This window comes from Talaromyces atroroseus (genome assembly GCF_001907595.1).
Source record: "Talaromyces atroroseus strain IBT 11181 chromosome Unknown scaffold_0, whole genome shotgun sequence".
In the NCBI taxonomy this organism is placed as follows: Eukaryota; Fungi; Ascomycota; class Eurotiomycetes; order Eurotiales; family Trichocomaceae; genus Talaromyces; species Talaromyces atroroseus.
This window is the reverse complement of record NW_017971432.1, coordinates 1,385,554-1,405,567: the sequence shown is the minus strand read 5'-3', so window position 1 is coordinate 1,405,567 and position 20,014 is coordinate 1,385,554. Positions and strand designations below refer to the sequence as shown.

Sequence of the window (20,014 nt, the reverse complement as noted above, 5' to 3'; positions counted from 1 at the left end):
AAGTCAGCTTAGGGCTATGCCGTCGTCATTATGTGAAACAAGTACAGTGCGGGCAAGCAAGACACAGGAACCAAAAAAATCTGGCAGGTCTGGTTCGAACGCTATAAGAAAACGAAGAAGAGGGAAAGAAAAGGATGTGAAAAGAAGGGATGATCAAAGGGCTTGCGCATTACAAACGGGGCTGCAATTATAGAAAGAACGGCCAGGCTAAGAGCGTAGATCCCCCCGGCGGAAAGAAGTTGGGCGAGGCCTCAGGCAACCACGAAAAGGCACGGGCGGGCTTCCCCGCCGGCCGCGGTAGATGCAGGAACGACCCAAGATTCCGCTCGCGTTACTTGATGCATCTATAACCACCAGGCTTTTCGAGTAGTGACTCTCATCCTCGACTGCTCTTGCTGTACATATCGTCTTTTCCTCTGAATTGTCCAAGGCTTACTTCAACATGTGGTGCGCATTTCCCTTCCCCTTTTCTGCAAGAAAAAAAAAAAAACTATTAGGGATAAACACTAATTTCTTCGCAGCAAGCACATCCTCAACGCCCAGGTAGCCATTCGTTCGCCCTGCTGTACGTTATTCCAGATTGTCCTTAATCCACTCTCATCTCGAGAAAGCTTCCGCAATTTCTTACAAAATCTATCAGGCCGGAAATGGTTCGATTGCGCCGAGTGTCATAGGGAGCAGGAGAAGCATCCTCTTTTACAGTCATTTGACATGGTATGTGGAGTCCCAGTTGCGCGGTTTCCCTACTCAATTTCCCCCGAGTCAATGGACATGCTTTGAGTGGCTCCACTGAATGCTCTCCATCTGAGCAGACGTTCGCTTGCAAGAAGTGCAAGAAATGTTTTCGCAAAGACACATCCGAATTCGAGGAAAGGTAAGCCACTGCGCCTTATGTTGATATTTAGAGTTATTTGAACAGAATAGCTGAAATTCTATGGTGTTTCCTTTCCAGTGACGAATATTGCCCGCATTGTGACAATCATTTCGTGATAGAAGCCAAGACCCCTCAGGCTTCGTTGCAAGTAGAGAGTGACGATGTCCGTATGGACGCGAGGTTCGTTTAACCTCCCCCAACGACGGTAATATACTTCTTTTTGTTATAAATCTAACTGCTCTTGGTGTGTCAGAATGCTCAAGGACGATCGCGTTCGCGGCGATACAGAACGATCTATTTTCAATATTCGAGATGCGGCAGACAGATTGGGATAATTCAAAACTTCACCAATGTGTACAACAATAACGACGAGACGAACCATCAGATACTCCGCATTAGCCCATATTTCGTTTTTTAAGATACATTACTTTTTACTCCATGTACTGGATTCAGTCTATCAGCAAAAGAAAAATAATCTTTCTGTGTATGATCTGACCAATAAAATCAAGAGTTTCATTTGTAGTAATTTTTCCCTTTCTCTATTACATGTGACCTTTAGATACTCCTCGTCACTACTCTAGCTCTCAGAGCCCTCACCAGTAGTGCCTGCCCGCGTCAAGATGGCTGCGGTGCCAGTACCCGGTGTTCGGCCGGTCTTCTTCTTGGCCGCCTCTTCCTGTTTCTCGGCTTCGATACTCTTGACGTATGACTCGATGTCCTCTGTAGGAAGCATCTCGACGGGCTTGCCAGGGGCCATTATAGCAATTTCAATGTTTTTTGCTCCTGTCTGCACAACTTCCAATAAAGACTTGATGGTGAGTTGAAGGGTGGCTTCGCGATCCATGTCATCTTTATGATTTCTTTCGAGGAATTCACGAACAGTCTTGCTGGAGCGGCCGATAGCGTTGGCTTTCCTATAACACAAAGATGGACACCGGTTAGCTTTCGTTGTTTTTCGGTTTTAGTCAGCGGATATGCTTCTCCTAACCATGCAGAGTAGATTCCAGAAGGCTCAGTCTGGTACAGCCTAGGGACATTATCGCCCTTGTCGAAGCCGACAATCAGAGTACTGATTCCAAAGGGGCGTACACCACCACTTTGCGTGTATCGTTGTTGCACCCCAGCGACATATTTCGTAATGTATTCAATGGTCACGGGATCTTCGACGGTCAAGCGGTGTGACTGAGCTTCTAGTCGAGCTTTATCGATGAGAATTCGAGCATCGGCATTCAGGCCGGCGAAGGCAAGGCAAACGTGGCGATCAATTAAACCGATCTTCGAGGGGGTGATGCGAGTATCTTGAAGTTTCATGGCTGATCGCTTTTCACAGCCGAGCACGACAATATCTTTCCCCTTGACACCGACAGCACAGGTACCTTTATTATTGCCATGATTTTCATTAATCCATGTTTGAGGTATGGCATTTTGACGATGATAAAGTATAGTTCTTACCTCGTTTGACAGCCTCTAGAGCATATTCCACTTGGAAAACGTGTCCATCGGGACTAGGAGCGGTTAGGAAACGGCAGCTATTGAAGCAAACTCGACTGATTTACCTGAAAACTGTTTTGGGGGTCAGCAAGTGATTCAAGCCATCGGTGGTAAAGCTATCGTACCTGAAAGCGCTCTATCATAACCGGACGCCATCTTGTAGCTAAATAGAGCTCTTTATATGGAAAAAGAAGTCAGGGGAGGAATCGGCAATAACAGCAAAAGGTTATTCGTGATCGAATGTGTAAATGCCGAGAGCAAAAGCGATGTTAGCAAGCTTGAAAATGATGGGGACAGGAGATGCGGACAGCTGCGATGACGGCAGGCACCACCTGGACGCGAAGGCAGGTAGGCAGCCGCTGCCTGAGGGAGCTCCCGAGGCGCGCGTCTAGCGTCTATCGCGGTTGGCTACGCGCGCTCTGCCGACCAAGTGTTGCTACTTATTGCAAGCGCTTCCATTATTTGCGCATCTCAAAATCTCTGTCGCTGAGTATGGACGAAAAATGTGAATATATAACAAGTAATGAGCAGGCTATCTCTTGTTGTCTCGGACATTGAAGCATTCTCTGCGTCGATGACAGATCGGGTCGTATTACAGTCTAATATATACCTAGCTATAGTTTGTTAACAAATGATTACGATCTATCACTAAGCATACTAATAAGCCCGTATAGCGAAAGCGAATTTATACGACACGTTGGCGATATCGTAAGTGCCAGCCTCTAGGGATGTCAGGGCAACCTGGCAGAACCCTGACTCCATGGCACAGCTCTACCCAGACGCCCAACCGATCTCTGGCCAAACCTTATGAAACGAGATATGCATTACCGTATCTACAGTTATGTATAACTATGCTGTAGTTAGTGTTAACTAACTAACTAGTTAGTTATATACCAATGATTATAATTTATATCAGCTGTCACTGCCATGCTGGAGCCAATCAGAGCGCGGATTCCGTCTGGAATTTCCACGTGGGGAAAGCCGGGAAAGAGCTTGGGCCACTCGGACAGTCTCTCTTTCTCTCCTTCTCCTCCTCCTCCTTTCTCTTCCAAGGTTCCTTCTTCGTATCCTTATCCTTATCATTCTGCTATGGCATACTCTTAAACGTGGGCTACTCTGCTGCATGTCTGGCTCATGCCCTGAGAACACGCTGAATGGCGACCGGTGTGGAATCCCCCTGAACAAGGTGAACAAGGATGCAAAAAAAGACCACAGGCCGCGTCATCCCGGCTACAATCCCATTGACTCTCCACGAAAGCTTTGCTACAGTCTAGTTGATCGTCCAGGGCCAGCTTATTATGTGTGCTCATTCAGGACTGAGGAAACATTCTCCCGGACGACTGCGGTAGTCTCCCGCCGGCCGATGTCAAAAAAGCAAAGCGGGACCCTTCAAATCCACATTCTTTTTTTGCTCCAAAACGTCCCCCTCGGTCGAATAAACGCCGGCCTCGATTAGGCATAAGCCTTCTTTCTCTTCCAATAGCATTGACAGACCAATCGTTATCTAGAGACTGGCTCCTTGTCTCTCGAACGGCCGTGGATGGACACGTCTCTTTAAATTCTTGCGTCTTGACACCCAATGCTGAGGGAATCCCCCAGGAACAACTACAAATGCGTATTTAAATAAGTCATAAATATTAGTTAGATTTGATGCTATGGCAGTCGTAAATATCAATGCATTCGTGGACTCCATATTTTTTGCACCCGGGCCTAGGAGGCTAGTAGTTGGCTGTGGTCACCTCAACGCTCCACCAGCTCTCACGGAGGCAGCTTTCTTTTTTTTCCCTTCTCCCGCCGGGCCTCTCGCACTCCTCCTCCTCCTTCTCCTCCTCTTTCTCTTTTTGTATTTATTTATCGCCCGATCACGACTGCTCTCGTCGTGATCGATAATACAGCAAGCTTGTTTTTCTGGGCTGGGGCGTTTGCAGTTTCTTTCGTCTTTTTTTTTTCTTCTTTCCCTCCACACCCCCCCCTGGCGCCTCGCCCCGACTCTGCGAGAGATGGCCGCCGTTCCGTCCCCCGTCCCCAAGCTGGACCGCTACATTGTCATTCATGTCGCTACGACATGCGACGAGCATGGCGTCTACGTGACCAAGGACTCTGCCGAGGTCATTGAGTTGGGATGGATTTTGCTCGACACCAAAAACTGCGATGAGGTACGCTGCTTAGTTGCCTGCTGTTGATGTTTTCCCTTTTCTCTCTTCTACCCGGCCTCGGCTCTTTTTCCTTCGCCCACTGACTCGTCGTGCAGTTGCATCGAGAAAGCATTCTCGTCAAACCAGTCAACACGCCAATTACTCCGCTGTGCAGTAAGTTTGGAGCCCCAATGCCTCGTGTCGGCCTTGCCAATTGCCTTCTTTTTTTTCCTATTTTTTTTTTTGGTTAATTTTCACGGGCTGACGGATTCTGTAACTAGCGAGTCTGACCACTCTGACGTGGGAGAACGTACGCAATGCAGGAACGTTTCGGGATGCCATCAACCGGTTTGATGCTTTCGCTCAGGAGCACCTCATTTCAAAAAACCTCGAGTTTTCTTTCGTGACTCTCGATTCATGGGACCTTCGTGTACAATTGCCCCGAGAAGCCCGTGACAAAGCCGTCGTCCTCCCGCCGTATTTGCAACACTCACGTACCTTCGATCTTCGCACTGAATATCAGAGATGGCAGACACACCATCCGGAGTCTTTGCCATTTGGCCCTAGCTCCCTTGCTAATATCTGCGCTGCTCTAGAGGTTGAGCCTGTGCAATCGTCGGCCCCGATCAAGCACAACTTGCCTTTCCACCTGCAAGCTCTTGCTCCAGCCTCGCCTCGGCGGGCCATGGAGGAGTCCATCACTTTAGCTCGCGTTCTCAAAGGACTCATTCGCAAATCCCAGCCTGCTCATGAGCATCCTGAAATTCTCACTCGTCCCATGGATGCCAGGGCCGATGTCCGCGCCTTCCTGGCTGAGCGCAGCAAGGTGCTTCACATGAGTGGCCTACCACATGATACCACGCAGTCAGAATTGGAAAGCTGGTTCACTCAATTTGGTGGTCGTCCCATTGCCTTTTGGACGCTGCGTACTCCGGATCAACACAAACCTACTGGAACCGGATTTGCTGTATTTTCGTCCCACGAAGAGGTAAGATTAAACTTGAGCTTCCCCAAATATATCATATGCATCAGACATAGACGACGTACGTTTTAGTTATTCAGGGGCTAATCCAATATCACAATTTTTTAGGCAGCAGAGAGTCTTTGTATGAATGGCCGAGCTCTTAACGAAAAGGCCATTGAGGTTTCTCCCTCTTCCAGCCGTGTTCTCGACCGAGCCGCTGAGATCCTGACTCCATTCCCACCATCCAAAAATAGACCTCGTCCTGGTGACTGGACTTGCCCGTCTTGCGGGTTCTCCAACTTTCAGCGCAGGACTGCTTGCTTCCGCTGCTCATTCCCAGCCGTGGGAGCAACCCCTGACCCTTACGGCTACCCATATGCTCCACCATCTATGATGCCTCCCATGAACCCCCATGGGGGTCACGGAATGGGCCACTCGCGTGTTGGTAATGGCGTTGTTCCATTCCGCGCCGGTGACTGGAAGTGCGGCTCAGAGGGCTGCGGCTACCACAACTTTGCAAAGAATACCAATTGCCTTCGCTGCGGGGCCCCGCGCTCTGGTGCAGCGGTTGTAGCTGATTCCGCTTTCCCCTCTCCTATGGATCCGCCCTCTGGTTTTGGAATTGGACCAGGCTCTATGTCAGGCACACCTGCTCCAGCACCATTCCCGTCCACGGGTGGTGGCGGCTTCGGAGGCTTTGGACAGCAATTCGCGGCTCCCCCGACCAACTACGGCTTGCCGTCTGGTTTGGGAAACACTCCTGGTCCTTATCCACCAATGGGCCAAATCAATACGGGTTATGGCTCAGCCACTGCGGCTCACTCGGCGACTTCATTCGGCAATCCTGCGACACAGGCGGCTTTCACTGGAGCTGACCACAGCTCCCACTCGCATGCCTCAAACGGCAATCTCTATACGACCGACGGTGCTAGTGACCCATTTGCATTCCTTTCGACGGGCTTGGGCGGGCTAACCGTCAATGATGACAACCATGGCCGTCGAAACGGCGCTACTACCAGCAAGTCACCCGCATAAGCGGATTGTGTTTTGATAATCAATTTCTCTTCGCCCTTTACATTGTTAATTATGTTTGCCTCAAGTGTCAAATATCGCAATCTGTGTGTCTGCTCTTTTTCGTTGGCATAAGAGCGGGATATGTATCACCTTGTTTGATGCGTCAATTTTTATCAGGAAGTTTGGTTCCGGTGCATTTTGGCAGGATGGAGCTGGCTGGGCTGGTCACTGATCTCGTGGTCTCTTTTTTTTTCGTCTCTTTTGGAATTCCTCGTTCATTTTCGCCACAAGTCATTATATTTTTTTTTTGGTTGGACTTTGGTCGTGTTTCCGGGGACCTGGAGTGTATGTATGCATCGAGGGATCAGTCATACACACAAACACACACACTTTCGCTCGCACAAAGATCAGAAGGAGGACTCGCAAATCCATGTCCTCCCAAGTGGGAGCTGGTATATATGCAAATTTTTTGGTTGGTCTCGGTGGGACAAATATTTTGTGTTTAATTTTTTGAGCGATGCATGGCATTAGGTTGGAAAGAAATGGGTTCTGGGTTACAGCAAAAGAGTTGCTGACAATGTCATAGAGTGGAACATGACGTACCTTGTTTACAAGAAAAAAGAAGATGCTTTGTTCTCTTTTCTCTCTTTCAACTATTGCAGCCATGGAGCGGATGAAAAGTGAGCGAGTGCGCGCACACACACACATATACAGCAAATGAGGTTTGTTCTTTACCATGGCAGGGGGGAAAGAGGAAAAAGGGGGTAGGTGAGGTGTTGGGGCATTTTATTTCTGTATCTTTTTTATTTTTTCTTTTTTGTTCTGCTTCCTCTCGAGCGATGGATGATGGATGGGTCTTGAAATTAATTTCTTTTTTTTGGACAAATAACTTTGAACTCTTTTTTCACTTTTGGGACATAATGCAGGAGAAGAGACAGAATTAGCACAGCTTTAGGAAAATGTGTAAAGGCAGCTTTGTTTTTCTTTTTCTCTCTGGATCTTCTTCTACTTTTTGAGTACCTAACGTTCTCTAAATCTGCATCTCTCAATATCTCGCCCCCATAAACCCTCGCTAATAAGTTTCGATTTGACAGCACCCTCCTCCTCACATGAAAACCGATAGATAACATCCTGAAACGATCCCGTTGGGAAAACATAGAACCACCTCAGGGGGACCAATCCAGTATTAGCAATCCCATGCTCTGCATTCCCCGGGATGAATGCAATCGTGTCCTTCGACACGGGATACACATTCCCATCAATTGTGACTTCCCCGGAGCCATCTAGGATGTAGTAGATTTCGGATTGTGTATGTCGATGGCGGCAAAGATGGCCGGTTCCAACGGGGCAGACGCTCACGCCCGCACTCATATCGTCAGATGGAGTTTGCGGCTTGGAAAGAAGCGTGTGCCATGTTAAGTCTCCTCGTGAACGGTCCCCGAAAGATTCGGCTTTCGTGGTCGCTGTGTATGATGGAGGGATGATGGTTGGTTGGGGCTTTTGGCTTCATGGTGATGCTTGATGGTTTTGGGACCAAGATGATGAATGGATGCTATGTAATATCCATCTGATGAGCGAGCGGACTTCCAAAGCTTTTTGTATCTCAGGTTTGTCCAGGAATACCCATCCTAAAAAGGCAAAATATTGCCCACCAACGGTCAACCATATTGCCAGACCTCACGTGACTCATTAACTAGTACACAACTAAACAAGAGACTTGACTCCTGGGATGTTTCACTTCAGCAGTTGATCTGTTCCTGCCATATACTACAGGTCCGAGGATGAGAGCTCAAAAATAACCTTGGAAAAAATGACTGAATATCATTATGCATACCAACAACACCCAACCCTCCCTCGAATCCAATTAGCTACAGCCTGTAGCTTGATACAAAGTCAACTAAGAAAAACCCAACCCCAACCTAATAAAGAACAGTTTCCCCTCCTATATATAACCATGCAAGAGTAGAAATGAAAAAAAAAAAAGAAAAAAAACCGGGAGGGGATTGATCTAAATCATCGTGGACTCTTCGGGTTCCTCGCTATTCCTCTCATTCTTGATCACCGTAGCTCGACTATCGTCATGGTCATCTTCTTCATCGATTTCCATTATTGTCTCGTCGACTGCAACTTCTACGGTGCCAGCACGATGGCCGCCGTATCCCGACGATTCAACGGATGTTTGCCGTGATCCGGCGTTGGTGTATTCACTTTCGACAGTGCTAGCTCGGGTGCTGCGACCAGTTTCTCTGTTGATGTTGCTAGCTTGTTGCTGGGCGGCATAGGCGAGAATCTTAAGGATTGTATTCTTGACTTTGACGATAGCGTTGCGACTAGCTGCATCCGTGGCCGCTTCCTCTAGAGCATCGTTGAGAAGTTCCTTGACTTTCTCGGCGAGTTCAATGTGCTCAGGGTCGATTTCTTCACGGAAGCTGTTGCTTCGGTTGCTAGAACGGAATGCGTCTTCGGTTTCGGTGGGAGCGCGAGATCCCGCTCGCGATCCAGGAGCTGTTGATGGTGATGATGGAGCGGATATGTATACTTTGCTGAGCATGGAGATTAGGAGCTTCTTCTCTTCTTTGGAGCATCTGTTGGGTGCCTGGCTGATTCCGAGAATTCGTTCAAGAATATCATTAACTAGCGCTAAGTGCACGTATCCGTGGGCACTCGAGCTGGCAGTGCCGCCCGCAAGGATGTTCTCTCCACCAAGTCCGACAACCCTGCGCTCGTCGGTCCATTCGACGAGCATGCCGGTGACTTGAGTCATGAGAGCTTTAGTTTCTCGTTCGCCAATGCTCTCGTCAATGTCGCCATCACTGTCTTCTTCCGCTTCGAGAGAAAAGTGCTCTTCTGCTGCGTTCAGCGTAGCTCGCACCACTGGAACAGCGATTCTACGCATGCGCTGCGTGTTTGCAAGACGAGAATGACAGAACACGGGAAAGAAATATGTCAGAGCTTGTCTCAGAACCGGGTTTTCTCGAGTGCGAGGATGGAAAAATGACACAATGAGAGACTGAAGTAAGGTTTCGATGGATGTTTCATTCATGTCTTTTATGGCCTGCGGTACGTTGGAGCCTGACGGTGAGAATATATCGACGAGAAGGAGCTTGGATAAGGAAACCGCCGCAGCCGATTGCACATCAGCTGGTGAGGTTGATTTAAGTGCCTTAGCGAATATCTTGAAAAGGGACTTCTGGAATGCAGGCGGCGTCACTGTCTCGCTGTCGGGTTGTACGACTGGAAGTAGAAGCGTTGGATGCGCGGTGAGCATGTCGGCTAAAATGTGCAGTGCTGTGACCTGAAGTGCCTCATGACCCTTGGTAAAACAGTGAATGAAAAGGGTCATATTTTCTTCCGCGAGGGTCTGGATATCAGCGTTAGCGGGAAAGACAAGCTACCTCTTTAAAATTTCTTTTTTTCTGTTGTCATTTCAAAACTTACCTTGTCAAGCAAACAGCACAGCCCGAGACATTCCAGACCCTTCTCCCGGATAGGAGCTTCGTGGCTTCGCACAGCAGGGACCACAAGATTGTTCAACATCGTGACCAGATGCATGTTTTGCTGAAGGTTGCCTTCCACGTTTTGTAGCATGCATTGTGCAATATGAAGACACTTCATGTTGATCATAATTTCACGAAGGATCTTAGCTTTTGCTTTCTCTTTGTCAAATGGGACGTCGCTTGCTGGCGTCATAGATCGATCACGGCTTGCTCGAGAGCTGCCATCGTCACTCAGCTCAGACCGAGCCGACACAAAGCTGTCCTCCGTAGCGATGGCATCGTGAACTTCAGCGACAGCTTCCAGAACCACACTGCAAAACTCGGACTCGCCAGCAGCGTCTGGGCCACAGACGCTTCTCAGGACTTCGACGTGCAACTTGGTAGATAGCTCTGGAAGCTCGGGTATAGCCAGATTTTCTCTGAGCAAGGCAAACATCTTCCTTCGTCCAACCTCATCAGAGTAGTCTAGTGTCAAAGCAATTTGTAGGAGCTGCTCGACCACGAACTCGAGCTCCATTGTCTCTTCCTCGTTGTTTTCGCCACTAGCAGCGGCTTGCTTCAGCCTTGCGAGCAAGGCTCCGGAGTATTTTTGAAGAAAATATGCAAGTGCAGTGACTTCGGGCAATTTATCATCTGCCAGATCGCCATATTTGCCCTCGTTCTCTACGCGAGAGAACTGATTGAAACTGCGGGCCAAGAATGCAGATTCTGCTGTAAGGCCCTGCCAAAAATCTTCATCGAAAGTGACCGCTTCACGATAATCTGGGCGTCCTTCCCAGAAAGCCCTCATTGCTTCATGAGCCACGCCGCCTTCCATACCAGAGTTCACAGCATCTATACGCTCCAAAAGTTCCAAAAGAGCAGAGATATTGGGCGCTGAGATTTGTCCCACGGGCCCTCCCTCATTGGACGGTTTGTTGCCAGCACAGTCTTCAATCCATCGTTCGTAAAATAACTTGCCTGTGGCTTTTCGTACATTTTCATCTCGATCGCGTAGACCCCACCGAAGAAGCTTCTCACGCATGGACAGAGACAGGTGACGGAAATCGCCCAAGGTCGGTAGCAGACGGGAATAAAGTGCACGTCGAGTGGCAGCATCTAAGTCTCGAGCTCTTTCAAGAAGGTATGGAAGCGTTGACGGAATCAATGGTAGGTTTATTAGCAACGTTTTGCGCACATCAGCAGCTGCATCGTTTTGCAAAATGTCTATGAGCTTCTCCAGTAGAGCCGCTGTCGAGTCATCGAGTACTTCTTCACCATCATTGCCAACTAGACGCGCAAGGCCCTGCACAGCCTGGACTCTGACTGTGGTTTCTTTATCCCGAATTCGCCTTAGCAAACCGGTCCTCACTAAGCGGAATACCTCGTCGTCTATCGAATCTAACGAGTTCACGAGATGCGAAAGAAGCTGTGCTGAGCGATACCTGACCACCCTATCCTTCGATCCCAGCAATGGTACCACCATGTTAGCGATGGCCAGAGTCAGTCGTGTGGTGGGAGTCTCCGGGAACATTTGTGTTTCGTCAACATCCGCCGGATTGAATACCTCGCCATCTACACGACACACATTAGATTTCAGTATTTACGAAGCGTTAAGGATATTGGGTGCCTACCCTTTTCTGAAGCATGGTTCAAGAACAGACCGAGAAACCGAATAACCCGGTCCCCAACAGACTCTGCTTTCTTGATAGGTAATATGCGAAGAATGCAGCGAGTGATTTCCACATTGAATTCCCGCTCACCAAAGGTCTCGTCACTAGATGGTATCTCTCTTTCTTCATCCGGTTGGCCGTCCTTGGACTTCTTAGGTGGTATTATGCCGCAGCATACCTCCTGGACTTTTCGCAAGCGAACGACGAGTTTTCTATGTCCGGTAGTAGAACGTTGGGAATCTGCGAAAATTGCGCAAATGTCTGCGCGAAGGTGTGTCGATGTTGTAGGAAGCGGCGGCTCTGGGGGCACCGCTACAGAAGGCGTTGCAGAAGATGCTCGTTTTGAAGAAGCGCTCTGCCCTGACGTTTTTCGAGAGCCGGTGGACGCTGGGCCGCTCGTTGCGCGAGCGGGCATGGTGGCTGAGGCGTATGGTCTCTGCTGCGGAAATGTCAAAGTAGTGTGGTCTCCAGGTTGTAGGGACGGACAAGCGAGCGGTCGTCCAAGCCTCCGAAATGGCTTTGCGATTGTCGACGACTTGACTGACGAAGACGTTGCGTGGAGTAAACAAGAAAGTGTTGAGCGGGTGTAAACAAAGACTAACCCAATGCGGGAGTCACGCCTCGATAAGATAAGGGTTAGTGCTAGCAGTGCCCGCCTTGCTGACTAACGCCGGTTATTGGCCGATGCCGGATTGCGCGATCTGCTTCTTTTTCACAAGCAAATGCTTTACTTTACACCTCTTCGCGTTGTCTGCTTTTAAGATAAACCCACCTCTGTTGGGCAAGCTGGAAGATGTTCAAGCACGGCCTACGCACCTTTGCGACGGCGGCTCTGCGCAGTGCAGAAGCCTCAACAGCATACAATACCAAGGTCTCCCAAGCCCAAGGGTGGGTCAATGGCCTGACAGAAGGTAAAAAACAATCTGACATTGAATAGACCCAATTGAGTCAATCAAAGTGCTAACCAGCATTGATGGTATAGCAATTGGCAACACTCCTTTAATCAGGCTCAAGCGTCTTTCTGAGGAGACTGGCTGTAATGTTCTTGGCAAGGCCGAGTTCCAAAACCCAGGTGGCAGTGTCAAGGATCGGGCTGCGCTATACGTCGTGAAAGATGCCGAAGAGAAAGGACTGTTGCGGCCAGGCGGTACTGTTGTAGAAGGAACGGCCGGAAACACCGGTATTGGGCTTGCGCATGTCTGTCGGTCGAAGGGATACAAACTCGTAATCTACATGCCCAACACGCAATCACAAGGGAAGATCGATTTATTGCGGCTCTTGGGTGCTGAAGTCTATCCGGTCCCCGCAGTCGCGTTCGACAACCCACAGAACTATAATCACCAAGCACGGCGCCATGCCGAGTCTCTTGATAATGCCGTCTGGACCAACCAGTTCGACAACATTGCAAACCGCCAGGCCCACATCGAGACGACTGGGCCAGAGATATGGGCGCAAACTGAGGGCAAAATTGATGCTTTCACATGCGCAACGGGGACAGCTGGCACATTGGCAGGAATCACTCGGTATCTGAAGACAGTTAGTGACGGACGCGTAAAAAGCTTCCTTGCCGATCCGCCGGGCAGCGTGCTGCACAGCTACATCCAGAGCGGAGGCAAGCTCGCTGAGCGGGCCGGAGGAAGTATAACAGAGGGCATTGGCCAGGGTCGTGTTACAGAGAACTTGAAACCGGACATTGATCTGGTCGATGGCTCGCTGCACATCAGCGACGAGAAGAGCATCGAGATGGTGTACCGCTGTTTGGACGAAGAGGGTCTGTACCTTGGTGCAAGCTCCGCATTGAATGTTGTCGCTGCCAAGGAGGTCGCTGAGAAGCTGGGTAAAGGCCATACCGTCGTTACGATTCTGTGTGACGGTGCCTATCGGTATGCAGACCGTCTTTTCTCCGACAAGTGGCTGAAGAGCAAAAACCTTCGACATGTCATTCCCAAACATTTAGAAAAGTACATTGTACTACCATAGGGCTTGTAACCAAGCGAGCCAAACCCCATGTACAGATATAGGCAGATTTACTTTTGGTTGTGAATATAGCAGAATTTGAACCCCATTTTTTAGCCCGTGCCATCACACATATAATGGATTTCAACTATTCGATCAAAATATTTCATGCCCGGAACCTTGGAACTTTATACAACAGTCAGGCCTTTCGACATTCCATATCCGTTATATGCCACGCCACGCAGATTCCAAGGTGTTGTTTCCTGCTGAACGTGTCCTCCAGCATCAGTAGCCCGACTGAGAATAATCTTCCCAGGACCTTTCTCTAAAGGCACGGACGCTTTCCACAGCTTCCAGCACCATTTATCACTCGCAGATCTTATTTCCTCACTCTGCGGTGCTTCCAGATGAGCATCAACCCAAGTTTTACCTCCATCCCACGAGACCTCCACACGCGTGACTGGACCATAGTGACCCTGTGGAACGGCATATCCCTTTGCTTCCACTCTGCCTGACGTCGGTAATCTGATTGTCTCATTATCGTCTGGGGCGGCTACAACAGAGTTGATAGGCATATCCAACAGCGGCGGCACCTGATCCCAGTATCCCTTTGCTTTGTCAGAACTGTCGACTTCTGGCGGGAGTACTTTGTAATCATATCGCTGGTAATGATTCTGCGAATGTTCGCCTTGAATCGTAATACGATCTAGCCATTTGACCCATCTCGCGCCCGCGACCCCCGGTATGACTACTCGCACTGGGAATCCATGATTAGGGCTTAGTGGCTTGTTGTTCATCTAGGGGGGGTATTTGGTTTAGCACAAACCCTCGCGGTGGAGGTTAAAGAAGAAGAGAAAGACTTACCTCCAACGCAAGAATCACCTCGTCCGACTCATTCATACATCTTTCTAGCTCCACGCTCCCTCCATACCACTTCTCGTCCTGGCACTCGACCTGCTTACACTCAAAAGCGGCAAACAGCCCCGGTCCACGGGCAAATCGCTCTTGATCCACGCCCGCTGCTATCAGCACATCCCTTAAGCGCGGACCCTTCCATGTGCAATTCATCACTGCGCCATCAAGCCAATCTATCCCCTGGACTTCTTTGAGTTCCGTGCGCATGGTGTGGCGGCGGTTTCCAGCGCATTGGAGAGCGCAGAGAACTTTATGCTGTGGGAACTTTGAGCGCAGGTCGCTTATTGAGAGAGTTAGCGGTCTAGTCACTTGTCCATCAATTGTGACCGTGTGGCCCTCGGCAGCGATGTGAGGGATTGGACCATGGTTGCGGTCGTAGGTGGCATTGTTTTCAGTGATGAAGCTGCACAGCAAGTAGGAAACTAGGCGTTATTGAGATTGCACACAATATCTTTTGATATGGAATTGAGCTCCACTGACCTTGACACAAGCTTCTTTATTGGAGGTTCGCGATTAAGAGGCTTTTCTTTCGAGTACTCGATACGTCCTTCCTAATCAGGTCAGTTGTCTGGTAGATGCGGGTGATGGTGAGAACATACAGTTGAAGTAGTACTCACACTCATGGCATTATCTCTTCGTTTACGGTCTGATACCTGGTGTACATTCAATCATTCCGTTTTGTGCAGTTTGTGAAACATGTTTGTGGAATGGATGAATTCTGAAAGATTTGACGTCATTTGCCTCCATCGCCAGCCTCCATTCTAGAATGCCACGTGATACATATCGCCTGAGGCAACTAAACTATATCCTATGCCAATTCAACCCATCTTGATTGGTGCAATAAACTCTATATATTGTTAATGTACATGTTTCAAATAGACGATGAGTGGACAGGGGCCGAAAAGCAGGACCAGACAAGAACCCAAACTGTAATGAAAACGCCCAGTAATGCTTGCTCATATGTATTGTATCATGAAAAGGAGGCCAACTTCCAAAAAAAAGCCTGTACAGAACCCTAGGGAAAATGAAAACAAAAAGGACAATATTCACACAGATGTCGAGAAGTGAATAACGATATAACAGTCTATCCCCGCGGAGAAGGTTTCCCATGATGCCTGACAGTACAGCACCATCTAACTCTCCCCAGGCATACGCATATAAGCTTCAACGGCAGTGCTGAACGCCGAGAATCCGACACAGCCCACGAGAGCAGCCTGCGGGCCGGAATTTCGAGCAAGCCATGCGCCAGTCACACATCCTGCGGCAGTATGGTTTATCAGATCGTTCTTGGCGCGGAGGCCCTCGATAGCGCATTCTGTTGCAGCGTAAACACCACCGATGTATCCAAAGTTCTTTGCAGAGCTCCATGATCGGGTGGCAATATCTTTGAATCCAACTCGGAGCTGTTCGCGCCATGGCAGATTGTAGATTTCGGCGCCTTTGGGTGTGAGCGGGGTATCATATGACATCTATAATGCTCAATAATTAGTTTTTGGTTTCTGCATAACAAGGGACAGCGGTCCCAAAAAAAAAAGAAAGAGAGAGAACGTACAGAGGCACCAAGAAAACCGAATGCACCACCCAGCACAAATCCACCACCAGCAGACAGCACTACTTTGAACGGACAGGATTCGGCGAATGTATTTATCTATTTGTCCCCATTGGAGGGAGTAGTTAGCGCAGTGTTCTTTCTGTGCTTTCTTTTCTTGAAAGAAGATAGCTATAGCTCACCAACTTGACCGCGTTCTGTTCTTGTTCACTCATGCCGGCAGTCGCTGGGTTCGCACCGGCGCCGCCCATCGGGGGAAAGCCAGGGAAACTCATGTTGCTGGGAAAGTAATAGTATGTGTTTTGATCGAGTGAGGATATCCGGACGGAGGTAGGTATATTGCAAAGGGTATGAGTTTGTTTTCGACCGAGGGAGATTATAGAGCAGATATCAATGAATTAATTAACAAATATCTCGACACTTCCTGGACTCAGGCCGAAAATAAGCCGAGACTTGTTTGGCGGATATCTTCCGCGCAGGTTGATCGCGGGAGTCTTGAGTGTTTGCCGCGGAGGAGGAAAAATCTTTATAAACGTACGGGTAGCAGAGAGACCAGTTGTGCACTTTCTTTCGCCGAATACACTACGATACGAATTCTGATAGACTTCATATTTGTTGATATTCTAATGGCTTTTACATCAAAATGGCTATGTAGTTATTGCGTTTAGTCTGACTATACAATGCTACCCGAGTGTACTCCTCGGAGGTGCGCGGTGTTGAGTTGATTTGATTTTTGATTCTCTATGACTTATGTAAGGAGTAATAAAGCCTATAACTAGTTAATATGCTCAGGGTTACATGTTGAAAGACCTGCTGGTCAGATCAAACATCTCGATAATATGTAAAAATCGCCTCTCCTAACGGTTGGCCCGCAGATCATTGCAAGAATTGGGTCTTTCAAGAAATTGAAGAATGCGGTCGAATCCCTCAGGCTCTGAGATCCAGTGACCATCATTCTCTGCGCCAGTGAACTCGTTCCATTCGACACGGACCAGGATCTTCCGTAAAACCTGAGATGCCTGTCGCCCAAGATTCACTGGTACCCACGCATCGTCTGCTCCATGGCATAGAGATACGGGAGTTGATAGAACCGAGACGTCGGCATATTCTTGGGACAGAGACCCTTCATGACCGATAATTTCACCAAGTACAAATCGTGAAACTAAGTCCCGTATCTGAGGAGAACCAGGGGTTTGATAAGCAGCCGTTGGGTCACATAGCGAAACCTCCAGTTGCCGTGCGAAAGGCAGCCATCCACAGAAGCCCAGCAGACCAGCCAATGGCCCGTAGATACGGCGTGTCCCAACTGCAGCAAAAAACGCCCATAAGGCAGTCGCCATGCCCTGGCTAATACCTCCAAGATAGATGCGGCTAAGATCCTCTCCTAACAATCTGGCTTCTGATTCCAAGATACCAAGAATTTGGAAAATTGATTCTTGCAACCCATCTTTCTGCAATTCTTGCCGTGCTTGTATATCGCTTAAGGAGTAAGCGTCGAACCACGAACACATCTCTTCCTGAAATATGGTGCTCCATCGGTCACGGGAGGTTGGAAAAACCCAACGATAGGTTGGTAGACAAGATAGCAGGCTTTTACCGTTGGACGCGGTTGATGAGAAAAGTTCTTCGGCGAACTCAGGGCCATCGCTGCTGCGCCCATGTAGGAGGATAACAGTATGGGTGTGAGAGCCTTGGGGATGAAGGATGTGAGGAGCGGGGAATTCCATAGCGTTGATAAGTCAAAGTGATGATGTATATTCAAGTAGCAACAGATCCCAGGAATCAATATTCAAAAGCTGCCCCTTGCAGGTGATATAACCTTACCGCCAGCTGAATGCTATACGTTTCTGAAGTTGCTGACACGGGGGTTTTGAGGTGGTTTGACGTGGGGGACTAGATGACTGCGTTGTAATGGATGTTCATAAGTATGTACCGCTAGAAACAATCCAATTCCACACCATTATTGGGGAGGGATTTGGATTTCGCGTTGATGTCACTGATAATCAGTGTGTTAACCTGGACAAGAGCCTCCTCCTCCGGTAGGCTGCACTTGAAGCCACCGACTGGTTGATAACCAAGGCCGTAAGGCACCAACCACCGCGCCAAAAGGTAAGTTGATATATAAGCTTGCACGCATGTGTGCCTGAATGCTTCAACTCTCTCTGTTGACACAGATAAGAGAGGGTTATGGGTTTCTGTCAGAAATTACAAAAAGCCAAAGTGAAAACGACATTCCAGCGCATCTGTTGAAAGGCGATTTGGAAAATATCAGTTATTCGGTTCTCCCTCGTCATTGAAATCAATCAAATCTTCTCATATTGATTGTTTTCAAGAGAGCCCTCACTCGACGAACTTATGCCTGCGGTCATAGGCTCGGTAGTGTTGGAGACGCGATCCCCGCTGACGGATGTAACGGCTGCGGTATCGAGATAGGCACGAATGCTAGCATTGCCAGCTCTGTTAGTCCGGTTCCATAGGATGATTGCATAGCTGCTGGATTATGGGTGCAGAACAAAGATGGAAAGTGGTATGAGAAGAGCAAGGGCGAGCCTCCTGCGTTGTCACCTGGATACAAATTTCCCTGAATGAATACGAATTAACCTGACTTGGGACTGAGCACCGACAAATCTACTACGGGGATTATTCCTTTTTGTTGGATGTGTAGTGCATGACAACTAGACAAATGTTATACATGTATGCATCCCCAGGGCTGTTTGGAAATGCAGAGGTGTGTCTATTTTGCTTAGTCATTGTTCAAATTTAAGCAACTAAAGTGAACTATTATTTTGTTATATAATTTGTAATCTTGTATCAATTCGGCGAAGATCAATCCTAAGATGGTATAGCGCAACCCGATGAGCTTCTAACAACGGATTCGGAACGCTGTATTAGCTAGTATTGGGAATACTATATAATCTGCATATCTAACTAAAGAGAATATTCAGGGGGTTACTTGAGGCCATATTTATGATCAGAATAGGGGTCAACTAAGACACGTATCCGATGCCTATTCTGGCCAATTAGGTGCACCTCTGTGAAATACGGTGTTGGTTGTGGATTACATGCTGTATTCGGAATAGCGGTCATAATCCGCTGTCAGCTTCACTTTCCTTTCGACTCTTACGATCATTGAACATCTATCACTTCTGTCTCTCAATGACTACGCGCGATGATATCCGACACTCTCAAAAAGAATGATTGTGTTGGCTTTGGAAACAAGTCTATTGTGCACAAAGTCGGTCCAACTATCGTTTGTGAAAACTGTTCGGATCCAAAGCCATAACGCAGAGGAGCATGCGTTCCTCCAAGAGCTCAAGTTCTACGGATGCCTAAATATGCCCCAATGGTTTTCCTGGGCGTCTGATACGTGTGAACAATTATGAGGACCCCGCTCTTATCGCTCGATGGATAATACAACTCGCCTCAGCCCTCTAGTATGTGGAGAAGATGGGCTTCGCTCATAATGACCTGCACCCACGCAACTGTCTTCTGGACCAGAACCGCAATTTGAAACTATGTGATTTTGATCGTGCTACAACTATTGGGCAATGCCTTGAGGGCGTTTTCGCCCCATGGGCCAGAACATTAATCGCTGGGCCATTAAAAGGCAGTTACGGTCTCTGTTCTGCTAGAACCGAGCAGTTTGCAGTTGGGACACTTCTTTACTTTATGGTATACGGTCATGAACCCTACGAAGAGATCGACCTTGCAACACAAAGCCCGGAGGAATTAAGTCGCCGATATGGTTACATGGAGTTCCCAGAACTCAACCGACACGAAGTATTTGATGAGTTTATTTCTGCTTGTTGGCATAATGTCTATCCTACCATGGCCGTGGTAGCATATGATATCAAGCGCAAGACCAAAGATATTGCATTAGATGCAGAATATGAGATCCTTGAGTTCCTAAAGGAGAGGAAGGCTTGCGAAACAATGATCCAAAGAGGTTTACTTGGACCTGACTTGG

The 20,014-nt window shown here is 48.4% G+C and overlaps 7 protein-coding genes across 7 annotated transcripts, besides 1 other annotated feature; 3 read left to right on the top strand and 4 right to left on the bottom strand.

Moving 5' to 3' along the window:
* Positions 1–442: 442 nt before the first annotated feature.
* On the top strand, positions 443–1,209 carry UA08_00497 (hypothetical protein; the record flags this gene model as incomplete). Its single annotated transcript, XM_020260309.1, has 6 exons — positions 443–447; positions 522–565; positions 641–714; positions 813–874; positions 953–1,054; positions 1,128–1,209. The coding sequence occupies 6 exons, from the start codon at positions 443–445 to the stop codon at positions 1,207–1,209; spliced, it is 369 nt and encodes a 122-aa protein (XP_020124082.1).
* Positions 1,210–1,451: 242 nt separating this feature from the next.
* UA08_00496 (Proteasome subunit alpha type-4) lies at positions 1,452–2,521 on the bottom strand (the record flags this gene model as incomplete). Its single annotated transcript, XM_020260308.1, has 5 exons — positions 1,452–1,788; positions 1,863–2,250; positions 2,327–2,379; positions 2,431–2,437; positions 2,491–2,521. 5 exons carry the CDS (start codon positions 2,519–2,521, stop codon positions 1,452–1,454), a joined length of 816 nt encoding a protein of 271 aa, XP_020124081.1.
* A 1,844-nt stretch (positions 2,522–4,365) lies between these two features.
* Positions 4,366–6,499, top strand: UA08_00495 (hypothetical protein; the record flags this gene model as incomplete). Its single annotated transcript, XM_020260307.1, has 4 exons — positions 4,366–4,521; positions 4,617–4,674; positions 4,782–5,488; positions 5,591–6,499. 4 exons carry the CDS (start codon positions 4,366–4,368, stop codon positions 6,497–6,499), a joined length of 1,830 nt encoding a protein of 609 aa, XP_020124084.1.
* Positions 6,500–8,486: 1,987 nt separating this feature from the next.
* UA08_00494 (hypothetical protein) lies at positions 8,487–12,042 on the bottom strand (the record flags this gene model as incomplete). The annotated part of the gene is made up of 3 exons (XM_020260306.1): positions 8,487–9,839; positions 9,917–11,529; positions 11,589–12,042. The coding sequence occupies 3 exons, from the start codon at positions 12,040–12,042 to the stop codon at positions 8,487–8,489; spliced, it is 3,420 nt and encodes a 1,139-aa protein (XP_020124083.1).
* A 378-nt stretch (positions 12,043–12,420) lies between these two features.
* On the top strand, positions 12,421–13,607 carry UA08_00493 (Cysteine synthase; the record flags this gene model as incomplete). The annotated part of the gene is made up of 2 exons (XM_020260305.1): positions 12,421–12,538; positions 12,610–13,607. 2 exons carry the CDS (start codon positions 12,421–12,423, stop codon positions 13,605–13,607), a joined length of 1,116 nt encoding a protein of 371 aa, XP_020124078.1.
* A 164-nt stretch (positions 13,608–13,771) lies between these two features.
* UA08_00492 (hypothetical protein) lies at positions 13,772–16,322 on the bottom strand (the record flags this gene model as incomplete). The annotated part of the gene is made up of 7 exons (XM_020260304.1): positions 13,772–14,380; positions 14,448–14,901; positions 14,979–15,049; positions 15,098–15,144; positions 15,652–15,967; positions 16,051–16,146; positions 16,230–16,322. The coding sequence occupies 7 exons, from the start codon at positions 16,320–16,322 to the stop codon at positions 13,772–13,774; spliced, it is 1,686 nt and encodes a 561-aa protein (XP_020124077.1).
* A 582-nt stretch (positions 16,323–16,904) lies between these two features.
* Positions 16,905–17,774, bottom strand: UA08_00491 (hypothetical protein; the record flags this gene model as incomplete). Its single annotated transcript, XM_020260303.1, has 1 exon — positions 16,905–17,774. The coding sequence occupies one exon, from the start codon at positions 17,772–17,774 to the stop codon at positions 16,905–16,907; it is 870 nt and encodes a 289-aa protein (XP_020124080.1).
* A 1,134-nt stretch (positions 17,775–18,908) lies between these two features.
* Positions 18,909–19,146: a repeat region (Identified by RepeatMasker using a combination of RepBase library and repeat library created with RepeatScout).
* Between the last annotated feature and the right edge of the window lie 868 nt (positions 19,147–20,014).